The following is a 12,968-nucleotide window of genomic DNA, read 5'->3' on the forward strand; positions in this document are numbered from 1 at the left end:
AACACATAGAACAGATCTACCGATTCTTAGACTGGCTTATCAATGGGAATGGCAGATCTATAACACATAGAACAGATCTACCGCTTCTTAGACTGGCTTATCAATGGGAATGGCAGATCTATTACACATAGAACAGATCTACCGATTCTTAGACTGGCTTATCAATGGGAATGGCAGATCTATAACACATAGAACAGATCTACCGATTCTTAGACTGGCTTATCAATGGGAATGGCAGATCTATAACACATAGAACAGATCTACCGCTTCTTAGACTGGCTTATCAATGGGAATGGCAGATCTATAACACATAGAACAGATCTACCGCTTCTTAAACTTGCCTATCAATGGGAATGGCAGATCTATAACACATAGAACAGATCTACAGTTTCTTAAACTTGCCTATCAATGGGAATGGCAGATCTATTACACATAGAACAGATCTACAGTTTCTTAAACTTGCCTATCAATGGGAATGGCAGATCTATGGCTCTGTAGGAGTTTATGATGATAAGGGTAATGTATTTAATGTGTTGAGTATGGCTTGTACGGTGTTTTAGTTTGTGTACAGTAGTACTGTGTGTGTAAGACAGCTACATTTCATCCTATACCTCACATTTCTTCTTTTCCCCCTCAACTTCCCTTTTTTCCTAGTATCCAGTTGGTAGTTACAGTCTTGTCTCATCGCTGCAACTCTCGTACGGACTCGGGAGAGGCGAAGGTCGAGAGCTGTGCGTCCTCTGAAACACAACCCAAACGCACTGCTTCTTGACACAATGCACACCAAACCCGGATGCCGGCCGCACCAATGTGTCGGAGGAAACACCGTACACCTGGCGACCGTGTCAGCGTGCACTGCGCTCGGCCCGTCACAGGAGTCGCTAGAGCGACAAGGATATTCCTGCCGGCAAAACTCTCCCCTAACCTGGACGACGCTGGGCCAATTGTGCGCCGCCCCATGGGTCTACCGGTCACAGCCAGCTGCGACAGAGCCTGGACTCAAACCCAGAATCTCTAGTGGCACTGTGTTGTAGTGCCTTAGACCACTGAGCCACTCGGGAGGCCCATAACTCACATTTCTATGTGAATTTGGTCTGGTCGCCCAAAAAGATACAGAATGCAGCTTTAATTAAAATTCATTATTCTATTTATTTTATTTTTTCATTACGATTTTAATTCATGGACCGAGTATATTAAATAGACGAATACACTTTGTATATCTTCTATGCAGTTGGTAAAAAAAACAATAACTTTGTCAATCCAATTATGTTGGCCACATAATTGTAAATGTATCTTGGGGCACCCGAGTGGTGCAGTGGTCTAAGGCACTACAACTCAGTGCAAAGAGCATCACTATAGTACCTGGTTTGAATCCAGGCTGTATCACATCCGGTTGTGATTGGGAGTCCCATAGGGAGGTCCACATTTGGCCCAGTGTGGTTGGGGCTGGAGTAGGCCTTGTAATAATACTACTTTGTTCTTAACTGACTTGTCTAGTTAAATAAAGGGTCAAAAGAATAATTAAAATTACATTCATGCAATACCATCTACAAACCAGCAGGTGGTAGCATTAACATATATAAAGGATACCTGGCCACTGGGCCTGTGAGAAATTAATAGGAGAGGCAGGTGAACATGATTCCCTTTAGTTTAATTGAGATTGTTGTACAAGTCTTTAAAAATGATTCCTATAATCTAAAGAGCTTTTGTAGTTGTCAGCATTTGTGCAACAAAAAAAAGAACGATGATACTTATTTCAGAGGACTCCACAAATCCTCAGAGCGGTGCCATGAATACAGCCTAATGCATATGCAAAGATGAGTTCGTACAGAAACTTGTTTGGAGAGGCAGGAAGACGAGCATTGCAGTGACTGACACTAGCCACCATTCAACATCTCATTTTAACATATAGGACAAGAGGAGGAGGGTTTTCAGCCAAAAAAAGCACAAAGTCATTTCCCATCTTCGGTGGTTGAGTTGTCTCATGATGCGCTGGGAAAAAAAGAAGAAGAGAGATTTCTACTACAGACAAAGACCTGTTGCTTTCATCAGCCTATTGTGTTGACTATGTGCATAGTTTAATGTACAGAACCGCTTCATCTGCGGTATTCTAAGTTTAAAACCATGACAACAGAAGCTATAGGCAACTTGCTTGCATGATATGTGAACTAAGACTACTTGCGTGATATAGATCGTTTCATGAGGGATAATAACTGTAGATTTACCTTCTTTGGGGAGGGGCTGGATGGGCCTTGTAGGTGGACGCAGTTTGCTGGGCAGCTCCGAGCTGTCTCTGTAGTCTTTAGGCTTAGTGGGCGTGATGTCCGCCTGGCCTGGGCGGGACTTCATGGGCAGATGTGGTCTATTGGTGGTTTGTACCATGCCCCCCTCGGAGCGTGAGGGCTTCACAGGGTTCTTGGTGTAGGTCTGGGGGTGGAGCGGGGCCGAGGCTGAGGCAGTGGTGACGGAGGACTGGGGCTTTGTCTCAGAACAGGTGTAAGAGCGGTTACGAGGGGTGAGGACCGGGGGCCGGTCAGGGTCCTGGTCAGAGGGTTTGGTGAAGGAGAAGATGGGCTCTGGAGGGGTCAGGTGATCCTTGGAGCGTTGAGGGTCTGGTTGGTCTTTAGATCCTTGTGGTCCTCCTCCCTTCACCATAGAGCCGTACAAACATCTCCTCTGGCTTCCCCAATTTCATCAACAGTATAAACTACCTGGTTATCCACCTCTGGGAATGTTTTTAACCCTAAACTGTTTCAGTAGCTACCACTTTTGTCCTTTGACTTTTAATGCTCATCGTTGCACCTTCCTCATGTTGGAAAGTATTTTTCATTCTCTGATAATGAGCTGAGTTTGTAATAAATTTGTCTGTAACGTTGTCACTCGTCTGCTTTGCTGCATGGTTTATTTGCTCCTTCTTGGTCAGGTGGTGTTCTCAATGGTTCAAACCTCTCTGGGATATGTGGCACCTGGCCAAAAAGCCAGTGAAAATGCAGAGCGCCAAATTCAAATAAATTACTATAAAAATCAAACTTTCATGAAATCACACATGTAAGATACCAAATTACAGCTACATGTGTTGTGAATCCAGCCAACATGTCAGATTTCAAAAAGGCTTTTTTGCGAAAGCAAACGATGCTTATCTGAGAGTAGCACCTCCGTAAACAAAGAGAGAAAACATATTTCAACTCTGCAGGCGCGACACAAAACACAGAAATAAAAATATAAATCATGCCTTACCTTTGACAAGCTTCTTCTGTTGGCACTCCTATATGTCCCATAAACATCACAAATGGTCCTTTTGTTCTATGAATTCTGTCGATATATATCCAAAATGTCCATTTATTTGGCGCGTTTGATCCAGAACAAACACTGGTTCCAACTTGACTACAAAATATCTCAAAAGTTACCTGTAAACTTTGCCAAAACATTGCCACAACAAAACAAACTTTGCCACAACTTTAGGTATTGTTTAAAGTAAATAATCGATAAAATTGAAGACGGGATGATCTGTGTTCAATACAGGAAGAAAACAAACTGACGCTACCTTTCTGGTCACGCGCCTCTATCTAACAGTACACTACAAGTGACCCTCGTTTTGAACAGGGCTACTTCTTCATTACACAAAGGAAAAACCTCAAACAATTTCTAAAGACTGGTGACATCCACTGGAAGGAACTGCAAGAAGGTCCCTTAGAAATCTGGATTCCCAATGAAAATTCTTTGAAAAGTGACCTCAAAAAAAGAAAAATCTGAATGGCTTGTCCTCGGGGTTTCGCCTGATAAATAAGTTCTGTTATACTCACAGACATGATTCAAACAGTTTTAGAAACGTCAGAGTGTTTTCTATCCAAATCTACTAATAATATGCATATCTTATCTTCTGGGGATGAGTAGCAGGCAGTTGAATTTGGGCATTTCATCCTGACGTGAAAATACTGCCCCTTGTCACCAAGAAGTTTAAATAAAGGGGACACTTTTTAAATTTCTTTATTTCACCTTTATTTAACCAGGTAGGCCGGTGGAGAACAAGTTCTCATTTGCAATTGCGACCTGGCCAAGATAAAGCAAAGCAGTTCGACACATACTACAACACAGAGTTACACATGGAATAAACAAAACATAGTCAATAATACAGTAGAACACAAGAAAACAAAAAGTCTATATACATTGAAATGAGGTAAGATAAGGGAGTTAAGGCAATAAATAGGCCATGGTGACGAAGTAATTACAATATAGCAATTAAACTCTGGAATGGTAGGATGTGCAGAAGATGAATGTGCAAGTAGAGATACTGGGGTGCAAAGGCGCAAGATAAATAAATAAATACCGTATGGGGATGAGGTAGATAGATGGGCTGTTTACAGATGGGCTATGTACATGTGCAGTGATCTGTAAACTGCTCTCACAGCTGGTGCGTACTGGTGTTGTGATATGTAAACTGCTCTGATAGCTGATGATTAAAGTTAGTGAGGGAGATGTGAGTCTCCAGCTTCAGTGATTTTTGCAGTTCGTTCCAGTCATTGGCAGCAGAGAACTGGAAGGAACGGCGGCCAAAGGAGGAATTGGCTTTGGGGGTGACCAGTGAAATATACCTGCAGGAGCGCGTGCTACGGGTGGGTGCTGCTATGGTGACCAGTGAGCTGAGATAAGGCAGGGCTTTACCTAGCAAAGACTTATATATGACCTGGAGCCAGTGGGTTTGGTGATGAATATGTAGCGAGGGCCAGCCAACGAAAAGCGTACAGGTCGCAGTGGTAGGTAATATATGGAGCTTTGGTGACAAAACGGATGGCACTGTGACTGCATCCAATTTGTTGAGTAGGGTCTTGGAGGCTATTTTATAGATGACTTCGCCGAAGTCGAGGATCGGTAGGATGGTCAGTTTTATTTATGTTTGGCAACATGAGTGAAGGATGCTTTGTTGCGATATAGGAAGCCGATTCTAGATTTAATTTTGGATTGGAGATGCTTAATGTGAGTCTGGAAGGAGAGTTTACAGTCTAACCAGACACCCAGGTATTTGTAGTTGTCCACATATTCTAAGTCAGAGCCGTCCAGAGTAGTGATTGATACTGGACGGGCGGGCGGGTGCGGGCAGTGATACACTTAACTCCATCCGTGTAAATCTCTCTAGGACAAGGTGACTTTTATAAATATATTTGCTGTATTTCCCCGCCAAAAATAGGCTGTCATAGTAAATAAGAATGTGTTCTTCAACTGACTTGTCTAGTTAAATTAAGGTAAAAAAAAATATCATGAAACGTTAATTTGCTGCTAATGTGGCTATCATAAAGAACTACATCATAAAGAACTACAAATACCATGATAATCTGGACGAGACTGCCAATCGAGGCTGAGGCAAGAATCCCTGGTTTAGCTATTTAATGTTAGCTACATTTAGTCATGAATACATAGGCTGAATTTCTTTAAGTTGACAATTCTGTGAACCTGTCTTGTGAAAGTTTTAAATTGATACAATACCTGTTAGCAAAGGTGTCAGCTAGAGATGACGTGCAAGAGCATGCTGGGATTCGTAGTCTTGCATGGTGTCTACTTTGATGCCAATTAGCATTTTCGAATCTGAGATTAAACAGAGCCGAATATATTGATAAAAGTCACCTTGTCCGAGAGAGATTCACATGTTTAAAACCCAGGGCTTTATTTCATGCTTATCCTGGAGTGATATTTTGATAATCATTTACATTTGAAATGTTTCTGACATTCCGTATGTGGAAAAATGAATGTTGGAAAAACGATTGGAACCATTTCCCTGTTTGAGGTGTTATGGGTATTATGACACCTCCACTGTGGGGCTCTATGGAGTTGGCAAGAGCATCAACTGATCTGGGACCAGGCTAGGGGTTGGGGGCTGTTGGTGGGGGGACCAGGCTAGGGGTTGGGGGCTGTTGGTGGGGGGACCCGGCAAGGGGTTGGGGGCTGTTGGTGGGGGGACCAGGCTAGGGGTTGGAGGCTGTTGGTGGGGGGGACTAGGCTAGGGTTTGGGGGCTGTTGGTGGGGGGACCAGGCTAGGGGTTGGGGGCTGTTGGTGGGGGGACCAGGCTAGGGGTTGGGGGCTGTTGATGGGGGGACCAGGCTAGGGGTTGGGGGCTGTTGGTGGGGGGACCAGGCCAGGGGTTGGGGGCTGTTGGTGGGGGGACCAGGCTAGGGGTTGGGGCCTGTTGGTGGGGGGGACCAGGCTAGGGGTTGGGGCCTGTTGGTGGGGGGGGACCAGGGTAGGGGTTGGGGCCTGTTGGTGGAGGGGACCAGGCTAGGGGTTGGGGCCTGTTGGTGGGGGGACCAGGGTAGGGGTTGGGGGCAGTTGGTGGGGTGACCAGGTTTGGGGTTGGGGGCTGTTGGTGGGGGTCCAGGCTAGGGGTTGGGGGCTGTTGGTGGGGGGACCAGGCCAGGGGTTGGGGGCTGTTGGTGGGGGGACCAGGCTAGGGGTTGGGGCCTGTTGGTGAGGGGGACCAGGCTAGGGGTTGGGGCCTGTTGGTGGGGGGGACCAGGGTAGGGGTTGGGGCCTGTTGGTGGAGGGGACCAGGCTAGGGGTTGGGGCCTGTTGGTGGGGGGACCAGGGTAGGGGTTGGGGGCAGTTGGTGGGGTGACCAGGTTTGGGGTTGGGGGCTGTTGGTGGGGGTCCAGGCTAGGGGTTGGGGGCTGTTGGGGGGAGACCAGGGTAGGGGTTGGGGCCTGTTGGTGGGGGGACCAGGCCAGGGGTTGGGGCCTGTTGGTGGGGGGACCAGGCTAGGGGTTGGGGCCTGTTGGTTTGGGGACCAGGCTAGGGGTTGGGGCCTGTTGGTTTGGGGACCAGGCTAGGGGTTGGGGCCTGTTGGTGGGGGGGACCAGGGTAGGGGTTGGGGCCTGTTGGTGGAGGGGACCAGGCTAGGGGTTGGGGCCTGTTGGTGGGGTGACCAGGTTTGGGGTTGGGGGCTGTTGGTGGGGGTCCAGGCTAGGGGTTGGGGGCTGTTGGGGGGAGACCAGGGTAGGGGTTGGGGCCTGTTGGTGGGGGGACCAGGCCAGGGGTTGGGGCCTGTTGGTGGGGGGACCAGGCTAGGGGTTGGGGCCTGTTGGTTTGGGGACCAGGCTAGGGGTTGGGGCCTGTTGGTGGAGGGGACCAGGCTAGGGGTTGGGGCCTGTTGGTGGGGGGACCAGGGTAGGGGTTGGGGGCTGTTGGTGGGGGGACCAGGCTAGGGGTTGGGGGCTGCTGGTGGGGGGACTAGGCTAGGGGTTGGGGCCTGTTGGTGGGGGGACCAGGGTAGGGGTTGGGGCCTGTTGGTGGGGGGACCAGGCCAGGGGTTGGGTCCTGTTGGTTGGGGGACCAGGGTAGGGGTTGGGGCCTGTTGGTGGGGGGACCAGGGTAGGGGTTGATGCCTGTTGGTGGGGGGACCAGACTAGGGGTTGGGTCCTGTTGGTGGGGCGACCAGGCTAGGGGTTGGGGCCTGTTGGTGGGGGGACCAGGGTAGGGGGCTGTTGGTGAGGGGTTAATATTTTTTTTGCACAGAAAGACTTGCCAAACTGTTTCCCCCTGAAGGTGCCTTTGTTGTTGGCTAGCTCAATTTTACCACAATGCTTCTTGTCATTCATCTCTTATTTTGGGGGGATTTTTGAAAAGCTGACGACTCTTACATTTATGTATTCGATAGAGCAGCATTATTAGCTGATGTTTGAAATGACTGTCCAGATTCTACCCTGGTTATTTTTTTCTTCTATGTTCATGTTTTTCAGAAACATGGTGCTGTATTCAACATTAATATACGGAATTGTCTGTCTGAATGTTCCCATGATCAATGAATGCTCTGCTTTTGTTTTCCCTTTAAGATTGAGAGTTTTCTCTCCTCAGTTGTTTTCTTCATAATGTAACACAAAGGGACTAATCAGTACACTGATTCTTTTGCTAAACCATTTGCTCCAAATGGGAAAAAAATGCAAACGAGAGTTTCTATTGGATAAAAATCAGGTAGGTCCCGCCCCGTTTCATTCCGTTTTCTCTGTTTGATTGTTTGTTTCTTAAATGAGTTCCGTTAAATGAATACACCCCAGGATATTTAAGCGCTGAATATATTATTTTGATTACTTCTTTGATATTTGGTGTACACAAAACCTTGTTTGAAACCTTTGCATTTGCCGTTAAATCAATTGAATGTATGGGCTATATACAATATGTGTACGGCTATATAATGCCAGGGGGATAGTTACTTACACAATAGACCATATCTACATGTACATACTACCTCAATCAGCCTGACTAACCTGTGTCTGTATGTAGCCTCGCTACTGTATATAGCCTCGCTACCGTATATAGCCTCGCTACTTTTATAGCCTCGCTACTGTATATAGCCTCTCTACTGTATATAGCCTCGCTACTGTATATAGCCTGTCTTTTTACGGTTGATTTTATTTCTTTACCTACCTATTGTTCCCCTAACACCTTTTTTTGCACTGTTGGTTAGAGCCTGTATGTAAGTATATCACTATAAGGTCTACTACACCCGTTGTATTCAGCGCACGTGACAAATAAACTTTGATTTGACCAGATTGCTGAGTGTATAACTCAATATTAGGAAGGTGCTCCTAACGTTTGCTATACACAGTAGACCAGTGTCTTGAACAAGCAGAATTCTCTTCTTTCTTCTGTTAAGGGTTGCGTCAATCGAATCTGGTATCACGATAAGTATGACACTGAGTTGCCGAATTGTATACTATGTACTTTTTATTAGCTAAGCAATAAGTGGTAAATGCAATGTTCGTATATACGGGCTCTCTGTCACACCTCGCAGGGCAAACAGAGAACTGACTTGTTCCTGACAAAGTTATTATAATATACTCTGACAGAAGTAGTTCCTGCTTCCGAGCCGGCCTATCAGAGTAGAGACTGGGCGTGGTTTAAACTCACCCAGCCTATCGTTGATTGTTTGCGCCCGAGCTGGTCCCAGCCCCCTAGGCGCTTCAGCGGTCAGTTGTTGTAGTTGTGTAGAATATACAGTTATCACACACCTGGCTCTTGTTATCTAACAAAATACCATTTGTTCCCTACCCTACGTTCTGTATGTGCCCCCAACAATTCATGACAGCTGCCAACACCCAAGGCCAGCCACAGCCTTTCCGCTAGTCACACCATATGTTGCAAAATGTTGCTTTAAACATACACAGACACCCTCATGATAGGCCAAGCATATTTTCAATCATCACACTTCCCAGAGTGCACCACATCAGAGAGAAAGAGGCAAAGCCAGAGAGATAACTGTGCCCAAAATCTGTCTTCTCCAGCAGTTTTTGTATGGAGTTCAATGAGAGTGTTGAATTTGGTCAACAACAAAAAATGAATGGCTCATTTGATTCTTGAGGTTTTATTTTATCCAATTAGAAGTTTCATAAGTTGTCACAAGTGAACTGAAACAAGTAGAACACGTGACTTTCCTGCAAAAAAAACACTATATCAGAGTTGTGCCTGTTGTTCAAACACGTAGCTGCCCTCTCATTGGCTAGAATAGTCCCACCTGATCTTGCCTCCTTCCAACTGCCTTCCATTTTGAATACGTGTATTTTCTTATTGTTAGAGCGGCCACTACATGATCTGGTCAAATATAATGGATCATCTGTGATTTAGGGCAGAAGAGGAGGAATTGGAATTGGGCCCAGGGTTCTGCTGATTGGTTGAGGCTACGTGAGGTCAGCCAGGTGTAGATAATTTGGTGTAGATAAAGTCCCATTTAAAAACTCCATAATGTTCACAAGGTAGACTGCTAGACTATCAATCACCTTTTTCAGAAAAAAAAATATTCAGGGAAGACGTCACATACCTGTAGCGGTAAATGGAAGTTGTTTCTTTGGTAAGTTTACTACTTTCATTAGTGTCTTTTCAGACCGATATGTTTAATACTGTGAGATAATGAGAAGTCTTTCAAATCAAAACAACCATTTCAACCAAGTCATTCATCATTCAAGTAGCAAACTGTTTTAGAACAAATCAAACTAGGGTTTGGTCACGCAAAAAAATTGTCAGGCCGGGGTGGCGGGCCTGCTGCGGTTTGTACCCGACAGGGCATTTGCAGGCTCAAACTGCTTACACAGGAAGCTCAATTATTGGCAAAAGAGCTGATCTGATTTGTTTTTTTTTGACCAATCAGTGAAAAGATCAGAAGTGGGCTGCCTGTGTAAATGCAGCACTTAGGTGTGTGTCCTATGCATCACATCTTTGAGTGAGTCTGTGTGGCTCATGTTCGGCACACAGAAGTTGCTTGTCACTAATTACGTGGGATTTGAAATGTACAACCGTGTTGGGCCTGCAGATGTCATTTCTAATGCGTTAACTGTTCTGTTTGGGAGATATGCTTTCCATTCTCACCAAGTTGAATAATTGCTATTTGTCCTCCATGATTTCATGCCATGTGCTTCTGCATTAACAGTAAGCCTTTTTCTCTGAAGCTCTTTTTCAATGACCGGATTTTTAAATGTCACGGGGTAACATACAATTAACCGTTCTGTGGAACTGAAGTCCTGAGCTCACTTTTGCCGTCTGTTTTCTAGGTGACGGTAGGATGCAACAAGCATGAATACCTGTTAAGTTCAACGTCGCATGAGGAGTACTCGGATGACGAGGTATCTTTCATTTGCTGTACTCTGTAACTCGAGGGAGAATTCAATTCAACTGGCAGGGACACCAGTGGTCAATGGATGAAGGCAGTATGCCAGCTCTCGTACACAGTAGCCTAATAAATCAGACTGAGACCATCTTTCTGGGATCTAGTCTAAATTAAAACACTGCCAAAATGTTTAAAGTTTCCTTACGAGCCAGAAGGTTTATTAAATTACAGTTGAACTTCCTCTACCGGTTGTGTGTGGTCAGTTGGTCTTTTATTTGGATAGAACCATCCACAGGAAGGTGTTTCCCCAGACTTTAGTGTCTAGGCTGCCGTTGAGTTTCTGGAAAACCAGAAACGTCCTTCTTGGGCGACGCGTGATCAGATTGTGATGGGCGCATGGACCTGCGTTTTTGAAGTTTAGCTTCCCTGTGGATAATTTCTCACTAAATAAGAACCAACAACCGGCAGAGTAGATGCCAATATAATTGCATTTGACTTTCGTGAGGGATTTTTTTTTGTTCGTTTGTCTTTGCTAGTAAAAATAATAAAATGTGTGGTGAGGCTATCCCGGCAGAGGGGGTTGGTGTCATCACATCGGGACCATATCCACAGTAGGGTCGACCATCTCGCCACGGTTTTATTTTCAGATCTCAACCAAGAAAGAGATGCACTGGAGACTTGGCCCAGAGAACCACGACGATACTGTCCTGTATGACTTTGAGATGGCCTGTGATGCCCAGGAGGAGATACTGGTGAAGTCTACAGACAATGGTGTGGCCTGTCTAACACGGACAGACCCTGTATTGCATGATTGGGGTGGTTTTGGTTCATTTTAATACTTATATGAAATAATAAATGGCTCTAACATTATTGCAAGACCGTAAACAACTATTTATTTTAGATGACCATTGAGCCGATTCAGTAGTTTTGACTAGTTACAATAAACTAACAAAGCGCGCACTGTTTTGAAATGTTTGATCTGGTATCTGGGGCAAATAAAACCACTTAACTTAAATATCCTGTATCACAATAATTATGGTTATTAATGATCATTGATTTTACTGTCTGAGCATCATGGGTTTACTGTAATACTGGTCTCTGGTCAAATAATCACTCTTCGATTGAACCTAGAAGTCTCTTGAAGCCATGCTAGTGTTATGTACCCGTCCGGGTGTGTTAGCCGTGCTAGCGTTATGTGACCGTCCAGGTGTAGATCAGGAAGTATTAACTCAGTGTCATGTACTTTCCTGTGAAGAGACATGAGACATTAAGGACAAACTGTACACTAAAACAAAATGACCCCACCCCAAACAGTTTGTTGCAAACATTTGCACTCATTTATCTGAGGTGCTTTCAATTACTGGTTACTCGACTTGGGTGTTGTCACATGGTACTACCACATAAAACATTAGACTGAAGTTCTGAGTTTCCTTTGTTTTCTAGGTGGCGGTGGAATTCATCACCCATGATGCCCTGTCGAGATCAATATCACACGAGGAGTACTCCGACGATGAGGTATGTCCTTTCTCATTTGCCGAAATCTAATATGAAGGATAGGTTTCTGTTTAAAAAGTTGCGGGACACTATTGGTACAGGAACTCTAACCACGGTTGTTTTTCAGATATCAACCAAGAAGGCGATGCATTGGAGACTTGGCCCAGCGGATCACTATGATACTATTCCCTACACGGGCAACTTGAACCGTAGTGTTGCTGTTCGCTTTGACTTTGATAATACTGTTCTGTATGACTTTGACATGGACCGTGATACCCAGGAGGAGATGGTGAAGTCTGCCGATGAAGTGTCCTGTCGAACACACAGATTCAGGTTTTGTAGTCTGGATAGACCCTCTATTGGCTGATTGTGGGGTGTGTGTTGTGGCTTTTTTTTAAAATATTTTTTTAAATATGTAATGTCTAAATATCTTTATGAATTAATAAAATGGATTATTATTATTTGGGCTTTTATTCAACAATATATTAGATCAAATCCAGGCAAACTCTTATTCTTGCAGTTAACCAAAAACATTTGATAAGATTGACAAATGTAATAAGTCATCTCTAAACATGATGTACACCTGGAGATTACCCGACTACAAGACACTACGTAGGAAAGCTATTTTAAGGATTGACCGTTTAAAAAAAAATCTATTTATTGGTTTTAAGTTTCTTTATTGGCTCCTTCTGTATCATGCTTATTTACACAGTACACTTAGCGACAGAATATGGAGAACGAACAGAGCTCATCGTCAAGACGATGTGATTAAATGTCAATTAAAGTTAATCTTTAACATTACAAATGTACAGACATACAGATGTCCCCTGATTATTATAATTTTGGCTGCTTTTAAGGTGTACATTAGGGGAATTATAATCTGAGTTAATT

The 12,968-nt window shown here is 44.7% G+C and overlaps 3 protein-coding genes across 3 annotated transcripts; 1 reads left to right on the forward strand and 2 right to left on the reverse strand.

The window, feature by feature from the left end:
- Nucleotides 1–1,632: 1,632 nt before the first annotated feature.
- On the reverse strand, nucleotides 1,633–2,655 carry LOC110524866 (phosphatidylinositol 3,4,5-trisphosphate 5-phosphatase 1-like). The gene is made up of 2 exons (XM_021604822.2): nucleotides 2,226–2,655; nucleotides 1,633–1,992 (listed from the first exon to the last, which is right to left on the reverse strand). Exons 1-2 carry the CDS (start codon nucleotides 2,653–2,655, stop codon nucleotides 1,889–1,891), a joined length of 534 nt encoding a protein of 177 aa, XP_021460497.2. The 3' UTR covers nucleotides 1,633–1,888.
- Nucleotides 2,656–6,369: 3,714 nt separating this feature from the next.
- On the reverse strand, nucleotides 6,370–7,584 carry LOC118964738 (extensin-like). Its single transcript, XM_036979088.1, has 4 exons — nucleotides 7,563–7,584; nucleotides 7,236–7,467; nucleotides 6,913–7,030; nucleotides 6,370–6,657 (listed from the first exon to the last, which is right to left on the reverse strand). Exons 1-4 carry the CDS (start codon nucleotides 7,582–7,584, stop codon nucleotides 6,370–6,372), a joined length of 660 nt encoding a protein of 219 aa, XP_036834983.1.
- Nucleotides 7,585–9,623: 2,039 nt separating this feature from the next.
- Nucleotides 9,624–12,540, forward strand: LOC110524865. Its single transcript, XM_021604821.2, has 5 exons — nucleotides 9,624–9,830; nucleotides 10,528–10,599; nucleotides 11,231–11,335; nucleotides 12,027–12,098; nucleotides 12,205–12,540. Exons 1-5 carry the CDS (start codon nucleotides 9,813–9,815, stop codon nucleotides 12,442–12,444), a joined length of 507 nt encoding a protein of 168 aa, XP_021460496.1. The 5' UTR covers nucleotides 9,624–9,812; the 3' UTR covers nucleotides 12,445–12,540.
- Nucleotides 12,541–12,968: the final 428 nt, after the last annotated feature.

Source organism: Oncorhynchus mykiss, chromosome 5, assembly GCF_013265735.2.
Source record: "Oncorhynchus mykiss isolate Arlee chromosome 5, USDA_OmykA_1.1, whole genome shotgun sequence".
In the NCBI taxonomy this organism is placed as follows: Eukaryota; Metazoa; Chordata; class Actinopteri; order Salmoniformes; family Salmonidae; genus Oncorhynchus; species Oncorhynchus mykiss.